Source organism: Monodon monoceros, unplaced genomic scaffold (assembly GCF_005190385.1).
Source record: "Monodon monoceros isolate NGI ecotype Baffin Bay Population unplaced genomic scaffold, NGI_Narwhal_1 Super_Scaffold_7, whole genome shotgun sequence".
Taxonomy (NCBI): Eukaryota; Metazoa; Chordata; class Mammalia; order Artiodactyla; family Monodontidae; genus Monodon; species Monodon monoceros.
Genome location: NW_021703784.1, coordinates 13,115,872 through 13,131,186, shown reverse-complemented (window position 1 = coordinate 13,131,186; position 15,315 = coordinate 13,115,872). Strand labels below are relative to the sequence as shown.

Genomic DNA, 15,315 nt, shown 5'->3' with positions numbered 1-15,315 from the left:
TTCCCCTTGAACTACTTGTGAGCAGGCACGTCTTAAACAGTTTTTGTTTCCTCATTTGTACAAATACAAATCCTCATTTGCATTTGTAGCAGGCTCAATAAACGATAGAATAAATGGATGAATGGAGGAGGACGAACGACTGAGTCTGAGGCTGCGGAGGCGGTGCAATCTTAGAGCCCAGCTCAGAGGCAGTGACCGCCAACCCGCACCTAAAAAAATCAAGGCTGGAGGCCAAGTGAAAAGAACAGCGCCCACACTATCCCAGTCCAAAGTCCTGCTCCTTTAGGGGGCGGGGCTGGGGGGGCAAGTTCACCTCTGCCCTTCAATTGACCAATCCCCGCCTCAAGGGGGCGGGGATTTCAATCTGTTCCCCCCCAACCCCTTAAAGTACTAAATATGTTTGGGCGCCGTTCAAACGGACCAATGAGTGCTCGATGCTTCCTGCGCTTGGGCCTCACCGATTGGTCAGAGTTCGTCGTCCCTCCCTCCTTGTTACGCCTTTTGCCCCACCCGGTAGCACACAAGATGGCGGCGCCCAGCGGAGTAGAGGCCGCGCCTGGGGTTTGCTGAGCCTCGTTCCCTTCCCCGCTGCTCCCTTGGGCGCGAAGCGCCGCGAGCCCAGAGGACGGGGGCCGGGCGGGGACAGAGGCACCTGCGTAGCTGGACCGCGAGCCCGCGCCCAGCCTGCGCCGCCCCCACCCGGCCCCGGCCTGGCCCGATCCCTTCCGTTCCCGGTCTCCTCTCGGTCTGACCCATTGCCCGGCCGTGGTATGCCACCACCAGGCCTCCAAAGCTGAGGTTTCTCCTCCAGCCCGGGATCACCTCCACTTTAGAGATGTTTGGGCTATTTCCTCCCAAAGAGCCCGCCTTCAAAACCGGGACTTCTGGACCGGCATCTGGCCCCCTTTCCCTCCGTTGAGACTCCACTTCCTTCTAACCCACGTCTTCCTCAGATTCTCCCTGTATTGGAGACTGCTCACTTCCCTTCCAAATTAATCCCCGACCTCCTCCTTCCCCCAAATATTGACAGCCCTGACACCCCCCTCAACCGGGAGCCAGACTTCCTTTTGGACTAACCCCCATAGCCCTATCATGGAGGCTGTGTACCTGGTAGTGAATGGGGTGGGCCTGTTGCTGGATGTGCTGACCTTGGTGTTGGACCTCAACTTCCTGCTGGTGTCCTCCCTCCTGGCTTCCCTGGCCTGGCTCCTGGCCTTCATCTACAACCTGCCACATACGGTACTGACTAGTCTTCTGCACTTGGGCCGTGGAGTCTTGCTGTCACTGCTGGCCTTCATCGAAGCCGTGGTTCCCTTCACCTTTGGGGGCTTTCAGGCCTTGTGTACCGTACTATACAGCTGCTGTTCTGGCCTGGAGAGCTTAAAGCTCCTGGGGCACCTGGCCTCCCACGGGGCGCTTAGGAGCCGGGAGATCCTGCACCGGGGTGTCCTCAATATGGTCTCCAATGGCCATGCCTTGCTGCGCCAGGTCTGTGACATCTGTGCCATCACCATGAGCCTGGTGGCCTATGTGATTAATAGCCTGGTCAACATCTGCCTCATTGGCACTCAGAACCTCTTCTCCCTGGTGCTGGCCCTGTGGGATGCAGTGATGGGACCGCTGTGGAGGATGACCGATGTAGTGGCTGCTTTCCTAGCCCACATTTCCAGCAGTGCTGTGGCCATGTCCATCCTCCTCTGGACCCCCTGCCAACTGGTACTGGAGCTCTTGGCCTCCGCTGCCCGCCTCCTGGCCAGCTTTGTGCTTGTCAATGTCACTGGCCTGGTGCTGCTGGCTTGCGTGCTGGCAGTGACGGTGACTCTGTTGCACCCGGACCTCACCCTGAGGCTGGCCACCCAGGCGCTCAGTCAGCTCCATGCCCGGCCATCTTACCACCGGCTCAGAGAGGATGTTGTGCGGCTCTCTCGCCTAGCACTGGGCTTGGAGACCTGGCGCCGAGTCTGGAGCCGTAGCCTGCAGCTGGCGAGCTGGCCTAACCGGGGAGGGGCCCCTGGGGCCCCCCAGGGTGGCCCTAGGAGGGTGCCCTCAGCCAGGACCTGGCGACAGGACGCTCTTCCTGAAGCTGGGCCCAGATCAGAGGCAGAAGAAGAGGAGGTCAGGATGGCCAGAGTGACAGCTGCCCGGGGCCGGGAGAGGCTCAATGTGGAGGAGCCTGTAGCTGGGCAAGACCCATGGAAATTGCTGAAGGAGCAAGAGGAGCGGAAGAAGTGCGTCATCTGCCAGGACCAGAGCAAGACGGTGCTGCTTCTGCCTTGTCGGCACCTGTGCCTCTGCCAGGCCTGCACTGAGATCCTGATGCGCCACCCTGTCTACCACCGCAACTGCCCACTGTGCCGCCGGGGCATCCTGCAGACCCTCAACGTCTACCTCTGAAGACTCCCTCCCCGCCTGCCCATCCCTCCATGCTCCACACAGCCACCTGCGCTAGGACAGCATTCACACCTGATCTCTGGGTCCCAGCCTGAAGCCCCTCCTGCCCCTATGGCCGTCCTGCCGAGCCTCGGAGCCATACGTCCAGGACATGGAGATGGGAAACTCTGGAAGACTGTGGCTTGGCTGGGGGCAGGGTAACAGCTTATCCTTACCCAGTGGGTCCCAGTGATGCCGAGGGTGGTGAGTGTGTCACTCTGCGAGGCCCTGAGACTGTTCTCTGTGGACTCCCCTCCAGCTTGCCAGGGCCCACCCAGATACCCGTGTGTGGGGCTCCCCCTCTCCGCTTCTGGTTGTTCTGTTGGGGATTTGCAGGTTCTCTCCCTGCTCCCTTCCCACTTCCTCCCCCGCTTCTGCAGCCACACACATCAGTGTCATTTGGGTGTTGTGGCAACTCAAGGGCCTTGGAATGATCTTGAACATTTGCTTTAAGCTGGAGCCCCTGTGCTCTGGCAGGCTTTGGGGGTAGTATCTCTCAGGTGCCCTTAGAGCTCCTTCTACCAGTCATGATCTTATGAGGCTCCCTTCTGACCTGACCCAACAGCTGGGATGAGAATTAACCCCCAGGTGTGTGTGTGTTTGCACCTGGCTTTGGGACCATGTGCCCTCTGACACCCCAGCACCACTGGGAACCGCAGGGGGGATAGCCAGATTTCTACTCCTATCCCTTTCACTCCCCACATTGCAGAGTGAGAAGGCATTCCCCTTCTGTTCGTCTCTCCCTGGCATCGGGAGGGCAGACTGTGCACGTTTCACTAGGGTCCAAATACAGAAGGGGCCAGGGCCGAGAGGCATGCGGGTCCCTGAGGTGTCTGTCTGGCCCAGGATCCAATGAATGAAGTTCTGTTACAGCTCTGACGGCCTCTGTGTGCATCCTTGCAAGGGCGAGCCGTCGGTTAGGGTGACGGATGCTGCAGCAGGGTCCTTCGGTCCTGCCGGAGTCACAAGTGTGGTTGGTGGGGGACCTGGCAGAGAGATAAGATAGGGTGCCTTGGGGAGAGCCCCTGCCAGGTGTGGCTGGCTTTGCTTTCACCCTGTCTGATTTGTGCCCTCTCATGTGCACAGCTTTTGGAAAGCTCTCCTTATCTTTTCTATCTTTCCAGAATTAGCCCTAGGAGAGAGGAGTGTGAACTTGCTCACCCTTTGGGTCAGCCCTCCCAGCTTTTCCTCTGGTGCCACTCTTCCCAGGAGGGAACTTGGGGTTCCTACTGCCTGGAGTGCAACCTACCCTCAGATCTCTGGAGGAGTTGGTGCTTGTCGTTGTGACTCTTGGCATAGAGTGGCGCTGTGATGGGCTGGAGTATGGCCGTGGGGCCTCCTGGTGGACAGCTGGGAGGCCTGTCTCTAGCTCACTGGGTCCAGTTGCCATTGGTCATATCCATCCTCACATGACCTGCAAGAGAAGGGGGGGACACTACCCCATAATTATATGTTAAATCTAGGAGCATGATGCCAGGGACAGCCTTCTGGAAGGGGGTGGGGGAGGGGAAAGCGGTAGATGGGAAGAAACTCCGAGGAGAGGCCCCTCCACTTTCTCTTGGGTTGAGAGCCTGAGCTGATGTGGGTGGGCCAGCCCGGGTTAGTCATCGGGTCGGGGGTGGGGCAAAGAGAGGAGCCTCGGAGGGGCTTTGCGGCTAGCCTCAGACTGAGTGGTGTGGCCCGGTTCAGTGAGTGACTGTTCCCCACATGCACCTTGGAGTTGGGAGGCCTGAGGAAGGGCTCTTTTTTCCCCTTCCCCCAACCCTGGAGAGGGAGCTGAGCAAGGGGAGGCTTGCTTCCTTCCAGTCTCTGTTTAATGTGAGGATAAACATTTTATGAGAGAAGATAAACTGCCTGAGCTGGGAGCAAATGACCCCCTTTTCCTCCACCCCCATCTGGAATCCCACTGGCGGAGCTCAATACCCTTCCTCCCCCTAACCACCTTAGCAGTCAGGAGCTCAGCTACCTAGGGTCATTGCTGCATCCTGGAACTGGGCTGCCCCCTCGTGGCCATCTCCAAGATGACACCTCTAGACACCCAGGGACACTCCACACCCCTGGCATGGGGGACAGAGAAGCTTTCCAGTCATCTAGGGACCAGGCAAGTAGCCAGAGCAGCCATGAAGGAAAATCCTGGCTTCCTTTCTGTTGGTCAGGGCAGGGATGTGTGTGGTGAAGTCCCACCCAGTTCATATGACATCTCTGAGTTAGAAAAAGGGCTCCTCCTTCTGGGTGGCCAAAGTCTGACACCAGGACACCCTCCTCAGCAGGGGCTCCCGTTCACAACCTCCACCGCTTACCCAGCAGGTCTGCAGAGCGGCCTCTCCTTCACCTGGGCCTGCTTCCTGTATCTCCTGGCGCATAGCTCCATCCAGCCCAAGAGCCCTCCCTTCTGCCTGAGCACCCTCCCCACCCACCGTCCTCCCTCTTCTCCCCAATCTCAGAATCAGGGCATCCCCACCAGTAAAGAAGAAAGGCTGAAGCCAGTAAGAGGGTTTTTGTTGTTGTTGTTTTAAGATTTATTGAATGATCTCTGAGAAAAGGGCCCAGGAGCAGGAGGGATGAGGGAAGACCCAGAGAAGCAGAGGACTGGGAAGGGAGCACCCCACCTTGGGGTCCTGGGCCAGAGCAACTGCGGGGACTCACACCTGCCAGCACACCGCCAGCACGCTGCCTGCCAGCACTCCTTTGGTCTAGGGCAGAAATCCAGCCACTGCCCCGTGCTGCCAGCCCTGATCTCAGCCTCTGTCCCCATCCCCTGCCTGCAGCAGAATGGAGAGGCCCCCACCCCACCTCCGCGGTCATTCACAACATTCCAGGGGGGCCAGCCCTCCTGGATGATGTGGCTGTCAGTGTCATGCCCTCCTGCCCTTCGAGTGAGACAGCGTGTGCTCACTTTCCAGTGGGCATCAAGCGAAGACTGGGGAGTTGTGCCAGTCAGAATACACTAGAAATCCAGAGAAGGTGCTGTCTGTCTTGATGCTGGCGTAGATGCCAATATAGTCACCCACGCCCACCTGTACCCACACCTGGTCTTTGGGCTCCAGCCTCACCATGGCGCCCCCGGAGAGCGAGGCTGGCTTGGGCCACCCCCCGAAGAACTGGAAGAAAGAGGCGATGGACTCTCCATTCTTGACCAGATCGAACTGCAGGCTAGCCCGGTAGACGGTGGCGTGGACGGCGAAGTAGTAGACCCCGGGCACGTGGCAGGTGAACTTGCCGGTGACGGCGTCGTAATGTCCCTGCTCATTCACCAGCACGCGGTCGAAGGGTAGGGGCGCGTCCGACGGCGGGGGCACCCGGCTCTCTGAGCGCTTGGCACTGAAGGCGGAGCGCGGAGGCACCGAGCACTCGCCTGCTGGCCCGGCCGCCCCCACGGGGCCTGCTTCTCCTCGCGGCCCGGGCTCCCCACGCGGCCCCGGGAGGCCTGCAGGGGTGGGGGTGGGGGGAAAGCGGAGCAGTTAGGGCGCGCCCGCCGCGGGCCTCCAGCATCCTCCCTCAGCCTCCCAGCTGCCCCTTATCGGGCGGGGCCGCCCTGCGCCGCAGGACCCCCTCCACGCTTCCTGCAGGGCTTGGGGCAGATCTGAGGGTCCCAGGGGTTCTGGCTCCCGCAGCTGAGTCCCTCTCTCCCGGCTCCGGCCGGGTCGGACGGGGACGGGAGCGGCGCCCCCTAGCGGCAACCCCGAGCCCCGAGCCCCCGGGAGCAGGAGCGGGGCCGCACTCTTACCAGCCTCCCAGCGGAGGCGCTTCTTACCCGGCCTCCCGCCCTCGCCTTTCTCTCCCGGAGCGCCGGGCGCGCCGTCGCGGCCGTCGCGGCCGTCGCGGCCGGGCAGACCCTGGCTGCCATGGTGGCCCGGCGTGCCGGGGAGGCCGGGGTGCCCCGGGCACAGGCTGGGGATCTTGTTGTCGTCCAGCGGGGGCGAGCCGGCCGCCAAGCCCAGGAGCAGCAGAGCGAGGAGCGGCCTCATGGCGCTGGCACGCGGAGCCCGGACGCCGCGGGCCTCTGGTCGTCTGTAGGCTGGGCAGGACAGGAGTCGGGACCCAGAATCCTGGGACCTGCCTCGGTCCCCGCCCCGGCGCAGCCGGCTCGGTCCCCACCCCACTGCCATGTCCCTGAGTGAGGCTGAGTGGCCTCGAGGGGACGAAGAATGGGGCGCCCCTAGACCCAAGAACCCCGAGAGCACCGCGCAGGGGGAAGGAGAGGCCGGCCCTCTCCCCACCACCACCCCGGGCCGGCGCCCAGTCTTTCCCACAGTCCCCCCCCCCCTTCCCCTTTCCCCCCCCCCCCCCCCCCTTCGCGACCAGACTCACCCCCCTCCCGGCTCCCGGGGCTGCTCGCTCTCTCTGTGGCCTCCTTCGGGGCTCTCGCTACTCCGGACCCTCCAGTTGACCCCTGCTTGCTACCTTCCTTCCCTGCGCTTCTCTCTAGCCAGGCGCCCCCTGCCCTAGGCGTCCCCCTGGTCCCGGTTCGTTCCTTGCCGGCTCTGCTCTGCTCCTCCCAGACTCCAAGAGGAAACCAGTTGTTCGGGGGCCAAGAGCCCGGGCCGGGAAATAGCAGGGAAATAACTCGTGGTGTCGCCCGGCGGCCGGCCAAAGTTTGGTGGAGAAAGGAGGGAGAGATTTGAGGCGGGCACAGAGAGGCAGAACCATGAGAAACAGACGCTCAGGGCATCTACAGCTCCAAGGAGCTGGAAGGAGAGATGGTGCCACGACGGAGATCAAAGACAACACTCTAGTCCAGGAGAAATAGAAGCTGAGAACCGAGGGTGGACGGTTCTAGAAGCAGTAGACAACTGGATCCCCAGGGCTCAGAATAGGGTCTGCCACATGACTAGGCACTGGATACATTTTTTTTTGGAATAAATGAAAAAGTCAGAAAGAGGGTGGCAGAGAGCCTGAAAAAGCAGATGGAGATGAGGAAGGTAGAAGGTGGGGAACTGGGGTCAGAGGCTTGGGTGGGAAGCAATCTAGATGATCACTGGTACAGTGTGGAGTCAGGCCAGCTGTTTGCAGCAGCTGGGGCAAATAAAAGGATAGGGAAGGACCTGGCAGGGTGGGAGGGTCCTGTTAGCCCCGCTGAGGACTCCTCTTCCCCTCCCTGGGAGGACCCAGAGGGGATGGGCAGAGTCCCATGCTGGTCCCCTTCCTTTGCTCCCCTGCCTGCCCACCCTCATAGGCAAAGGAGGATGGGCAGCAGAGGGCAGGGGCCCGCCTCAGGGTCAGGGCTGGGCACAAGCCTCCAAGCCAGCTGCCTCAGGCAGCCTGTTGCAGTTAAAGGGCCAGGGGGTGCCCAGTAGTGCCAGGCCAGACTGGCACTGGCGCTCTGCCTCCTGGCAGACAGAGCGGCAAGGGGGAAGGACACTGCCTAGCGGGGTGCAGTGGGGCACAAGTAGCCCACAAAGGAGCCTCCGGAAATTCTGGTAGCAGGGCAGGCTTGTCAGGCTCTGTGGAAGGAGGAGACCAGCCCTCAGGCACCCTGCTCCCCCAGTTCCCTCCCCTCCCTGGGGGTTCCTCCTTATCTCTCCCTGGAGCACCTTGTAACCTCTGAGGACCTCCACCACCTCCTCCTGGGTGGCCATGCCCACCCAGATGTTAGGGAAAGCCGTGGTGTTGTAGCTCAGACCGATGCACATCTCCACCTGGACAGGTTCACAGGCCAGCTCTGCAGGAGTGGGAGGAGAGGGTCACTCTGGGGAATACTCACTGGCTGTGTGAGCTGGGACAAGTCACCTAAGCGCTCCCTATGGGTCAGACGGGGAGAATCAAAGGAGATAACACAGAGAGATGCTTTATCCATGTCGAGGATTCCTGTTTTCCTTGAGAGCCTACTCCAAGCATCATTCGCCAGCCCTGGGCATCATGCAGGCACGTCTATGATCTCGGGGAGCTAGGGGCACCAACATTGGCAGGACCAGGGCATCTGGAAGGAGCTCCCCCGCTCTCCCCCCATCTCCGAGGTGGGCCCTGGAGAGGACCTCTCTGTGTGACAAGGCTGGATGGGCTCTTGAAGCCTCAAACATCAACTCCCAGATTCCCATTTCCCTCGGGGGTGACACTAAGTACCCTTGCCACTCCTGGGGGAGAATCCCTCCAGTATTTGGTGGAGTGGGCCAGAGTCAGGCTAGTGGGCCCCCCACACCATCAGGGAAGATAGGGATGGCTGTTATGACACGTGCCAGTGGGTTTCTAGGGATGGGCACCCAGCCCGCTCAGGCCTGCCAGCCCCTCTTGCGGTGCCCTGGGGCAGGCTCCTCACCTGGGGGTGGGAGCAAGGGGATGCTGCAGTTGTCATCGTTGCTCTCTGTGCAGTCTCTCCACATGCCACACATCCACTGCAGATTCTTACACCCTCCATCCCGGCAGGAGAACTCTCCGGGCCCACAGGGGTCTGCAGGCACAGGGGGCATGGCAGTGCCCTGGGACATGCCTGTACCCCCACTGCCTTCACAGTGCCCTGACCAGGGTCCAGAGCCCTTCCCTGTTCTCCTGGAGGCGCCTCCACTGCCCACACCCACTCGCCCAGGGCCACCTACTCTCTGTGGCATTGAGGGCCCGGTAGGTGGCCGAGAAGCCCCCGATGCTGATGCCATGGTCTGTCCTAAAGAGCACAGCCAGCTGGTGGTGCGAGGAGATGAGGCGCGGGGGCGGCTCTGCTCCACAGAACCTGCCCAGAGCAGACAGCAGTCCTGGCACGGGGCCCCCCCGCAGACGCGGCACGGAGCTGGGTGCTCTGGGCGATGCCAGAGGGGAGGGGAGGCATAGTCACTGACTCATGGGACTGGTGAGGAAGACACACATGTTCAGGAGACAAAGTACTAAACAAACGAAATAAACTGCTTGAACTTGAGCCCCTTCGACCTGGGGAAAATCAGTGAGCGTTCTGGGGGAAGCTATAAATAGACCGGACAGGTGGGAGAGCTGGGACGGGGAGAGCTTCCTGGAGGAGGTGATGTAAGGAGCAAAGGTGAGGGGGACAGGTACGAAGGTGAGGAAGGACAAGCCTTTTTCAGGGTGACAGTGCGGGGAACTCCAGCTTGGCGCAGGAGAAGACAATGAAGCTAGTGCGTGCGTGGGCCTGTTCATAGGAAGCCTTGACCTCGGACTCTGGAGGATGGGGTTTATCCTCAGCTCCTCCCCGCTGGCTCCACCAGTACCTGCCCAGGAGGCTGAGGGCCCCTGAGTTGCGGGTCTCATACACTTCCACGTAGTCAGACTTGCACTCGTCCTGAGCTTCCAGGCTGAAGTTGTGGAACAGCAGTTCGATGCCATGTCCAGCGGGCACCGAGATGTGCCAGGTGCAAAGCTGGGGGAGGGCACAGGTGGAGTAATTTACGGGTTCCTCCTTCTGTCCCAATCGGGGCCTCCAGGCTTGAGCTCCAGATGGGCTTCCCCCTGCTGCAGGCGGGGTAGGGAGTGGGCGGGCCCTGCCCACACTGCTCGTATCATTGGTGCTGGCGGAAGGGCCTTTAACTTATCTGGTCTCGGAGATAAGCTTACCCAGCACGGGAACATGGATACCGAGTAAGCACTTAATACTGTTCCCTTCCTGCCTGCTTGATCTCTGACCTTCCCAAGTACAAGGCAGTATCTGCCATGCTGTTCTCAATCGCACTAACCCGGATGCTCAGGTGTGCCCACGTGGGCTGCACCACCCCCGCTATGGAGCGCTGGCTTACCTGTTGGTGAGGGTACTGCTGCAAGTAGCTGGGAGCAGAGAAAGTGCCCTGGAGCCCAGTCAGGTTCCCCCCACACCCTGTAGAGAGGAGGAGGGGCTCATGAGTTTGCCAGGGTCTGTGCCTTCGCCCGGTAGGGCCAGCAGGGATGGCAGAGAAGAGTTTTGGCTGTGCCCGTGGGGAGACAAGTTCTGGGCCAGAAGAATGACCAGGCAGGTTTGGAGCTGGGCCAGGCCTGGGGAGGCCAGCCTGAACCTGGATCAGATGCCTGAGGACAGTACCCGGCCTGAGGCTGGCCGGGCCCATACCCGAGAACTTGGCGCTGCAGTTGGCCTCGTCACTGCCATCAGCGCAACTGGCAAAGCCGTCGCACACCGAGTCGGGTAGCAGGCAGACGAGCTGGTCGCAGGGGAACTCATCGTGGGCACAGCTCCCTGGGGGCGGGCATCTGGATTCAGAACCCCCTAGAATCTCTACCCCTTTTGCAGGGCTGGGAGTGGCTGGAGAGGGGGGAAGCGGACAGTTGACAGGTAGCTGGGGACCTGGCGGGAAAACACTCACCATGACCGGGGGCCACGGCCTGGTACCAGGCATGGAAGCCAGATCCTTCCACGCTGCTGTCGGAGACGAAGGCCACGCGGAGGTGGCTGGCATTGGTGTTGAGTGTGGGGGGAGGCACCCTCCCACACACTCTGCAAGAAGCCAGATTGGGGGTGACGGAGGCTCAGAGCTCAGGGCCAGCCAGAGTGGAGCCTGCCTGGGCCCTGCGGTCCTCTTCCCTCAAGCCCCGTCCTGGGGACGATGTGTCCAAAATGTTCCTTTCATTTCCAGCAGAGCTTTGACCTCCCTAGCTCCTGCACGTCCATTCTTGAGGCATTTATCCATGGGAAAGATATGTGAGAGCTCCATTTTCCAGATTTGGAAACCAAGGTCAGAGAGGGGAAGTGACCTTCCCAAGGTCATATAGCAAGATGGTGGCAGAGCTGGGCCCAGAGGCCAAGTCTCTCCGTTTCCTCCCAGTCAAGAATTTCCCACTGCAGTTCCCTGGTTCTGCCCTCCAGACAGTGGTTCAGGACGGGGGTGGGATCTCCTGGGGGCAGAGGGACCCACCTGAGGAGGGGGCCTTCAGGCTCGGGGGAGATTTCCAAGCGATCAAAAAGACAGGAGGCCACACTCTCCACGCTGAGAGCTTCGATCTTGAGCTGTATTGCATGGTCTGTGGCCACTTGGATATGCCACACGCAGTGGGCGTTGGGTGGGTAAGGGTCTGGGTAGTCCGGGCTGCTGAAGAAGCCCCTTGGGCCAGGAAGGAGGCCCCCACAGGCTGCAGGGACGGAGGTTAGAGTTCAGAGGTCAAAAGGAGAGAGACTTGTTTTTATAAGATGCCTCTTCCCGGCCTCCCTTCCCCCCTGCCGTCTTGGCCCTTCTCCGGGAAGATCTGCCCCGTAGTACTCACTTGACTGGGGTGTGGGGCTCACGCCTGCCTCCGGTTGCCCTTTAGGGGTCCCAGTTGCCTGAGAGGTGGTGGGGATGGGAGTGGGGGCGGAGCCAATGGTGGTGAGGCCTTGGGAAGGCAGTGGATGATGGGAGGCCCCGGACGCGGCTGTAGCCTGCAATTCTGGAGGCGGGAAGACGGGGGAGTGGGATTCAGAGGTGTTGGATCTCTTGCAGGGCATGGGAGACTCATGGAGGCCTTGGGAACTTACGGGCCAGGATGATGGCCACCAGCAGCCCCAGCAGCAACAGCAGCAGGCTGGCCAGCAGGAGGACACACAGCCAGGAGAAGTGGCAGTCAGGCTGTAGCCCTCGGGGACGCCGACCTGCGGGCAGGCGGGGTGGGCTTTTGAGAGCCCTTTCGCTTGGGCATCTCTCACACAGCCCTTAGCCGCTGGGCCTTTCTGTCCTACCCAGCTCACCCCGTGAGATGGTTACCATGCCAGGGAGCTCGGGTGCTGCAGCTGGCGTCCTCCTGGAGGCTGGGTAGGGGGCAAGGTGGCCCTGATTCAGGCTCAAAAGCAGGATTGCAGAATTCAGTCTGAAGGGAGAGACTTGAGGGCTGAGGGCTGGTGGCAGCACTGCCTGGCAGGTGTGTTCACTGGGCACTGCCAGCCCTAGGTGGGCATCTGGGTCTTGCGGGAGTGGTCCTGTATGACCCTTACCTTGCTCAGCTCTGTCGCCTCCACACAGAGGATGATGTCTGAGCAGTCCTTCATGGCTCTAGGCTCTGCATGGCTTTCTCGAGTCCCTGCGACAGCCCAAGACCCCAGAGGGCCCGCTCCCTGCCCCGAGGCCGCCTCTCAAAGGGGCAGCCTCTGCTCCGCTCCCTGAAGACGAGGGCTGCCAGGCTAGACCAGCTCCCCCGCTGCCCTGGGCAGACTGTTTCCAAGCTGGTTCTGGCTACTGGCTATTCTGTCTGGGGGGGAAGGGACAGCAGGCAGAAGGAATCCGCAAGGGCATGAAATGGTCCCTTAATCCAACTCAGCTGAGGGTGCCGAGGTCGAGACCCTGGCACAGAGCAGCGGTCCTTAAAGGCGCAGGCTGAGGACAACCCGTGGAGGAAGCTGGGCGCTCTGTCGGGGGTGTGACCAGGGGCCTGGCCACCCCGTCTCCTAACCTCACTGAGGTGCTGAGTGAGTGTCTGAGGGGTGCTGGGAAGGAAGGGAGACAGCGGGGCAGTTTTACAGGCACGAGGGAGCCTTCGAAGCCAGGTGTGACGGTTTGGCAGCTTCAAGGCCTGTGAGTCCTCAAGGTCCTGGACAGACCAGCAGCCCATCGCTCCTGGCCATCAGGGTGACCGAGGCATTAGCCAAGCTGGGTCTTTGGAAGTCCCCCTAAAGCACCTGGGTGCCTGGGACAAGGAGATAAGTCTTTCTGGGCCGCTTGTGTCTGTGCTGATGTGAGTCGGGGAGCTTGAGGGGTTGGCTGCCTCAGCCCGTAGGAGAAAGGGCAGTGGAGGAGGTGAAGCTGCACAAGGCCTTGGACGGGTCGGTCAGGGCTGGCCCTTCAGATGGGCTGTGGAATCTGGCAGGTGATGCCATCTGCTGTTGCCGGATAGAAAACCTGCCCTCTGCAAACTACATCACTCCGTGACTCTCTTTCTCCACGAGCGAAGTCCTCTTGGAAAATCCCAGCCTGGCGCAGCTGTCCTCGGGGAGAAGGGAAAGGGCTTGTTAATCTGTTTTGTGTTAGCCGTGCTCACGCTGAGTTGGGTAGGGCAGGAGGTGGGGAGGCAGCATAATATTTCTGGCTACTGTTTGTAGAATGTCTGTTACGTATTAGGCCCTGGGCCAGAGGCCCTACGTGCAGTTTCTCTCCTTGAATCACTCTGTGAGGTAGCATAACCATTTTACAAATGATGGCCTAAGGCTCCAAGAGGTTAGGTAACTTTCCCAAGGTTACATCAGCTTCCCCAAGATACAGAGACAAGAGTTGAACCCAGGGCTGGGTAAATCCAAAGCGCATGTTTTCTCTGACACACGTCTTTTTTTTTTTTTTAAATATTGATTTATTTATTTTTGGCTGCGTTGGGTCTTCGTTGCTGCTCACGGGCTTTCTCTAGTTGCGGTGTGCAGGATTCTCATTGCGGTGGCTTCTCTGTTGCGGAGCACGGGTTTTAGGTGTGCAGGCTTCAGTAGTTGTGGCACTCAGGCTCAGTAGTTGTGGCTCACGGGCTCTAGAGCACAGGCTCAGTAGTTGTGGTGCATGGGCTTAGTTGCACCGCGGCATGTGGGATCTTCCCGGACCAGGGCTCGAACCCATGTCCCTTGCATTGGCAGGTGGATTTTTAACCACCGCTCCACCAGGGAAGCCCCACACATCTTTCACTCTACACTGGTCTAAGGCAGGCTGGTGACAGAGGGGAACTAAGTGAAGAACCCAGCGGGGAGAGAAGAAACAAAGGAGACAGATTCTGTGATCCCCGATCCCCCGCGGCAGCTCTCTTCACACTCAGGAGATTCCCCTCAACACCCAGCTCCTCTCCTTTCACCCCCTAGAGGGCCCGGGGCTGCTTTTGTCTAGGGGACAAGCCTTTCCTTGGTCCTAAGATGTGAACTGCTTTTAGAGGGTTTGAGAGGTCAAAAGTATTTCTATAATAACACGTAGGTGTTATTTGTCCTTCTCCCTTTCTTTCCTTCCTCTTGAGTGAACAGCGTGGTTTCCAGAGGCTGCATGATGTGAAGGAGGTGAGAATCCAGCCAGGCGTTAATGAGATTTGCAAAAATGTAAAACAAAGTTATCCTTCTTACTAAGTTCTTTTTGTTTTGGAAAATGTAGTTTTAAAAAAAAAGGGACTTCCCTGGCGGTCCAGTGGTTAAGATTCTGTGCTCCCAATGCAGGGGGTGTGGGTTCAATCCCTGGTCGGGGAACTAAGATTCCACATGCCGCATGGTGTGGCCGAATAATAATTTAAAAAAATTAATAAGAAAATATTTTAATTCCTTTCCATTCTGATTTTAACACGGTAAATGTTAATAGCTATAACAGCCAGGGAGACTTCTTGGAAGAGGTGGGCATTTAGTCTAAAGTTAGAGAGTTGAAAAAGATTTTAATAGGTAGAATTTGGGGGCTGGGTAGGGATTCCAGAAAGGAGGGGGTACTTAGCACTATGGGCCTAAGGAGGCTGGGTTGTAACCCATTTTAAGCAGGGAGTGGCTTGGTCAGATCTGGGTCTCAGAACAGCCCCTGTTTGTGGGAAGGTGGTGGAAAGGAGGCAAGGGGGAGGCTGGGAGGGCCAGAAGCTTCTCTCTGGCTTTGCCATTGCCCATGGCCATCCTCCATGACACCCCTGGCTCTGCCGGCACAGGCGCCCTTGCGACTGGCTGCTTCATGGACATGTTCCTAGGGCAGAAGGTCAGCCAGGCCAGGGGCCAGGTCAGGGTGGGAGAATGGCACCGGTAAAGGGACAATGAGAGAAATAGAACAGACACCCCTCAGCTCATCAGCTCATTTGACCCTCATAACAGCCCTGGGAGCCAAGGTCAGGGAGGTGTGTTTGTTCCCATTTTCCAGATGTAACTGAGGCACCAGTTACCAGGCTGGGTTTCAGAGCTGGGTCTGTTGGATTCCTGATTCTCAGCTTTTGGTCTTTCTTCCCTTCCCTTCCCTTCCCCTTCCCTTCCCCTTCCCTTCCCTTCCCCTCCCCTCCTCTCCCTTCCCCTCCCCTCCTCTCCCCTCCCCTCCCCTCCCCTCCCCTCCCTTCCCTTCCCTTCCC

The 15,315-nt window shown here is 59.6% G+C and overlaps 3 protein-coding genes across 3 annotated transcripts; 1 reads left to right on the top strand and 2 right to left on the bottom strand.

The window, feature by feature from the left end:
- The first annotated feature begins 538 nt into the window (after positions 1-538).
- On the top strand, positions 539-3,833 carry RNF26 (ring finger protein 26). The gene has a single exon (XM_029206897.1). The coding sequence runs from the start codon at positions 1,093-1,095 to the stop codon at positions 2,392-2,394; it is 1,302 nt and encodes a 433-aa protein (XP_029062730.1). The 5' UTR covers positions 539-1,092; the 3' UTR covers positions 2,395-3,833.
- Positions 3,834-4,939: 1,106 nt separating this feature from the next.
- On the bottom strand, positions 4,940-6,621 carry C1QTNF5 (C1q and TNF related 5). The gene is made up of 2 exons (XM_029206954.1): positions 6,185-6,621; positions 4,940-5,857 (listed from the first exon to the last, which is right to left on the bottom strand). Exons 1-2 carry the CDS (start codon positions 6,537-6,539, stop codon positions 5,340-5,342), a joined length of 873 nt encoding a protein of 290 aa, XP_029062787.1. The 5' UTR covers positions 6,540-6,621; the 3' UTR covers positions 4,940-5,339.
- A 578-nt stretch (positions 6,622-7,199) lies between these two features.
- MFRP (membrane frizzled-related protein) lies at positions 7,200-12,316 on the bottom strand. Its single transcript, XM_029209141.1, has 13 exons — positions 12,263-12,316; positions 12,036-12,138; positions 11,810-11,923; positions 11,560-11,721; positions 11,214-11,427; positions 10,665-10,795; positions 10,412-10,537; positions 10,107-10,183; positions 9,585-9,733; positions 8,964-9,094; positions 8,687-8,818; positions 7,965-8,092; positions 7,200-7,874 (listed from the first exon to the last, which is right to left on the bottom strand). The coding sequence occupies exons 1-13, from the start codon at positions 12,314-12,316 to the stop codon at positions 7,650-7,652; spliced, it is 1,746 nt and encodes a 581-aa protein (XP_029064974.1). The 3' UTR covers positions 7,200-7,649.
- Between the last annotated feature and the right edge of the window lie 2,999 nt (positions 12,317-15,315).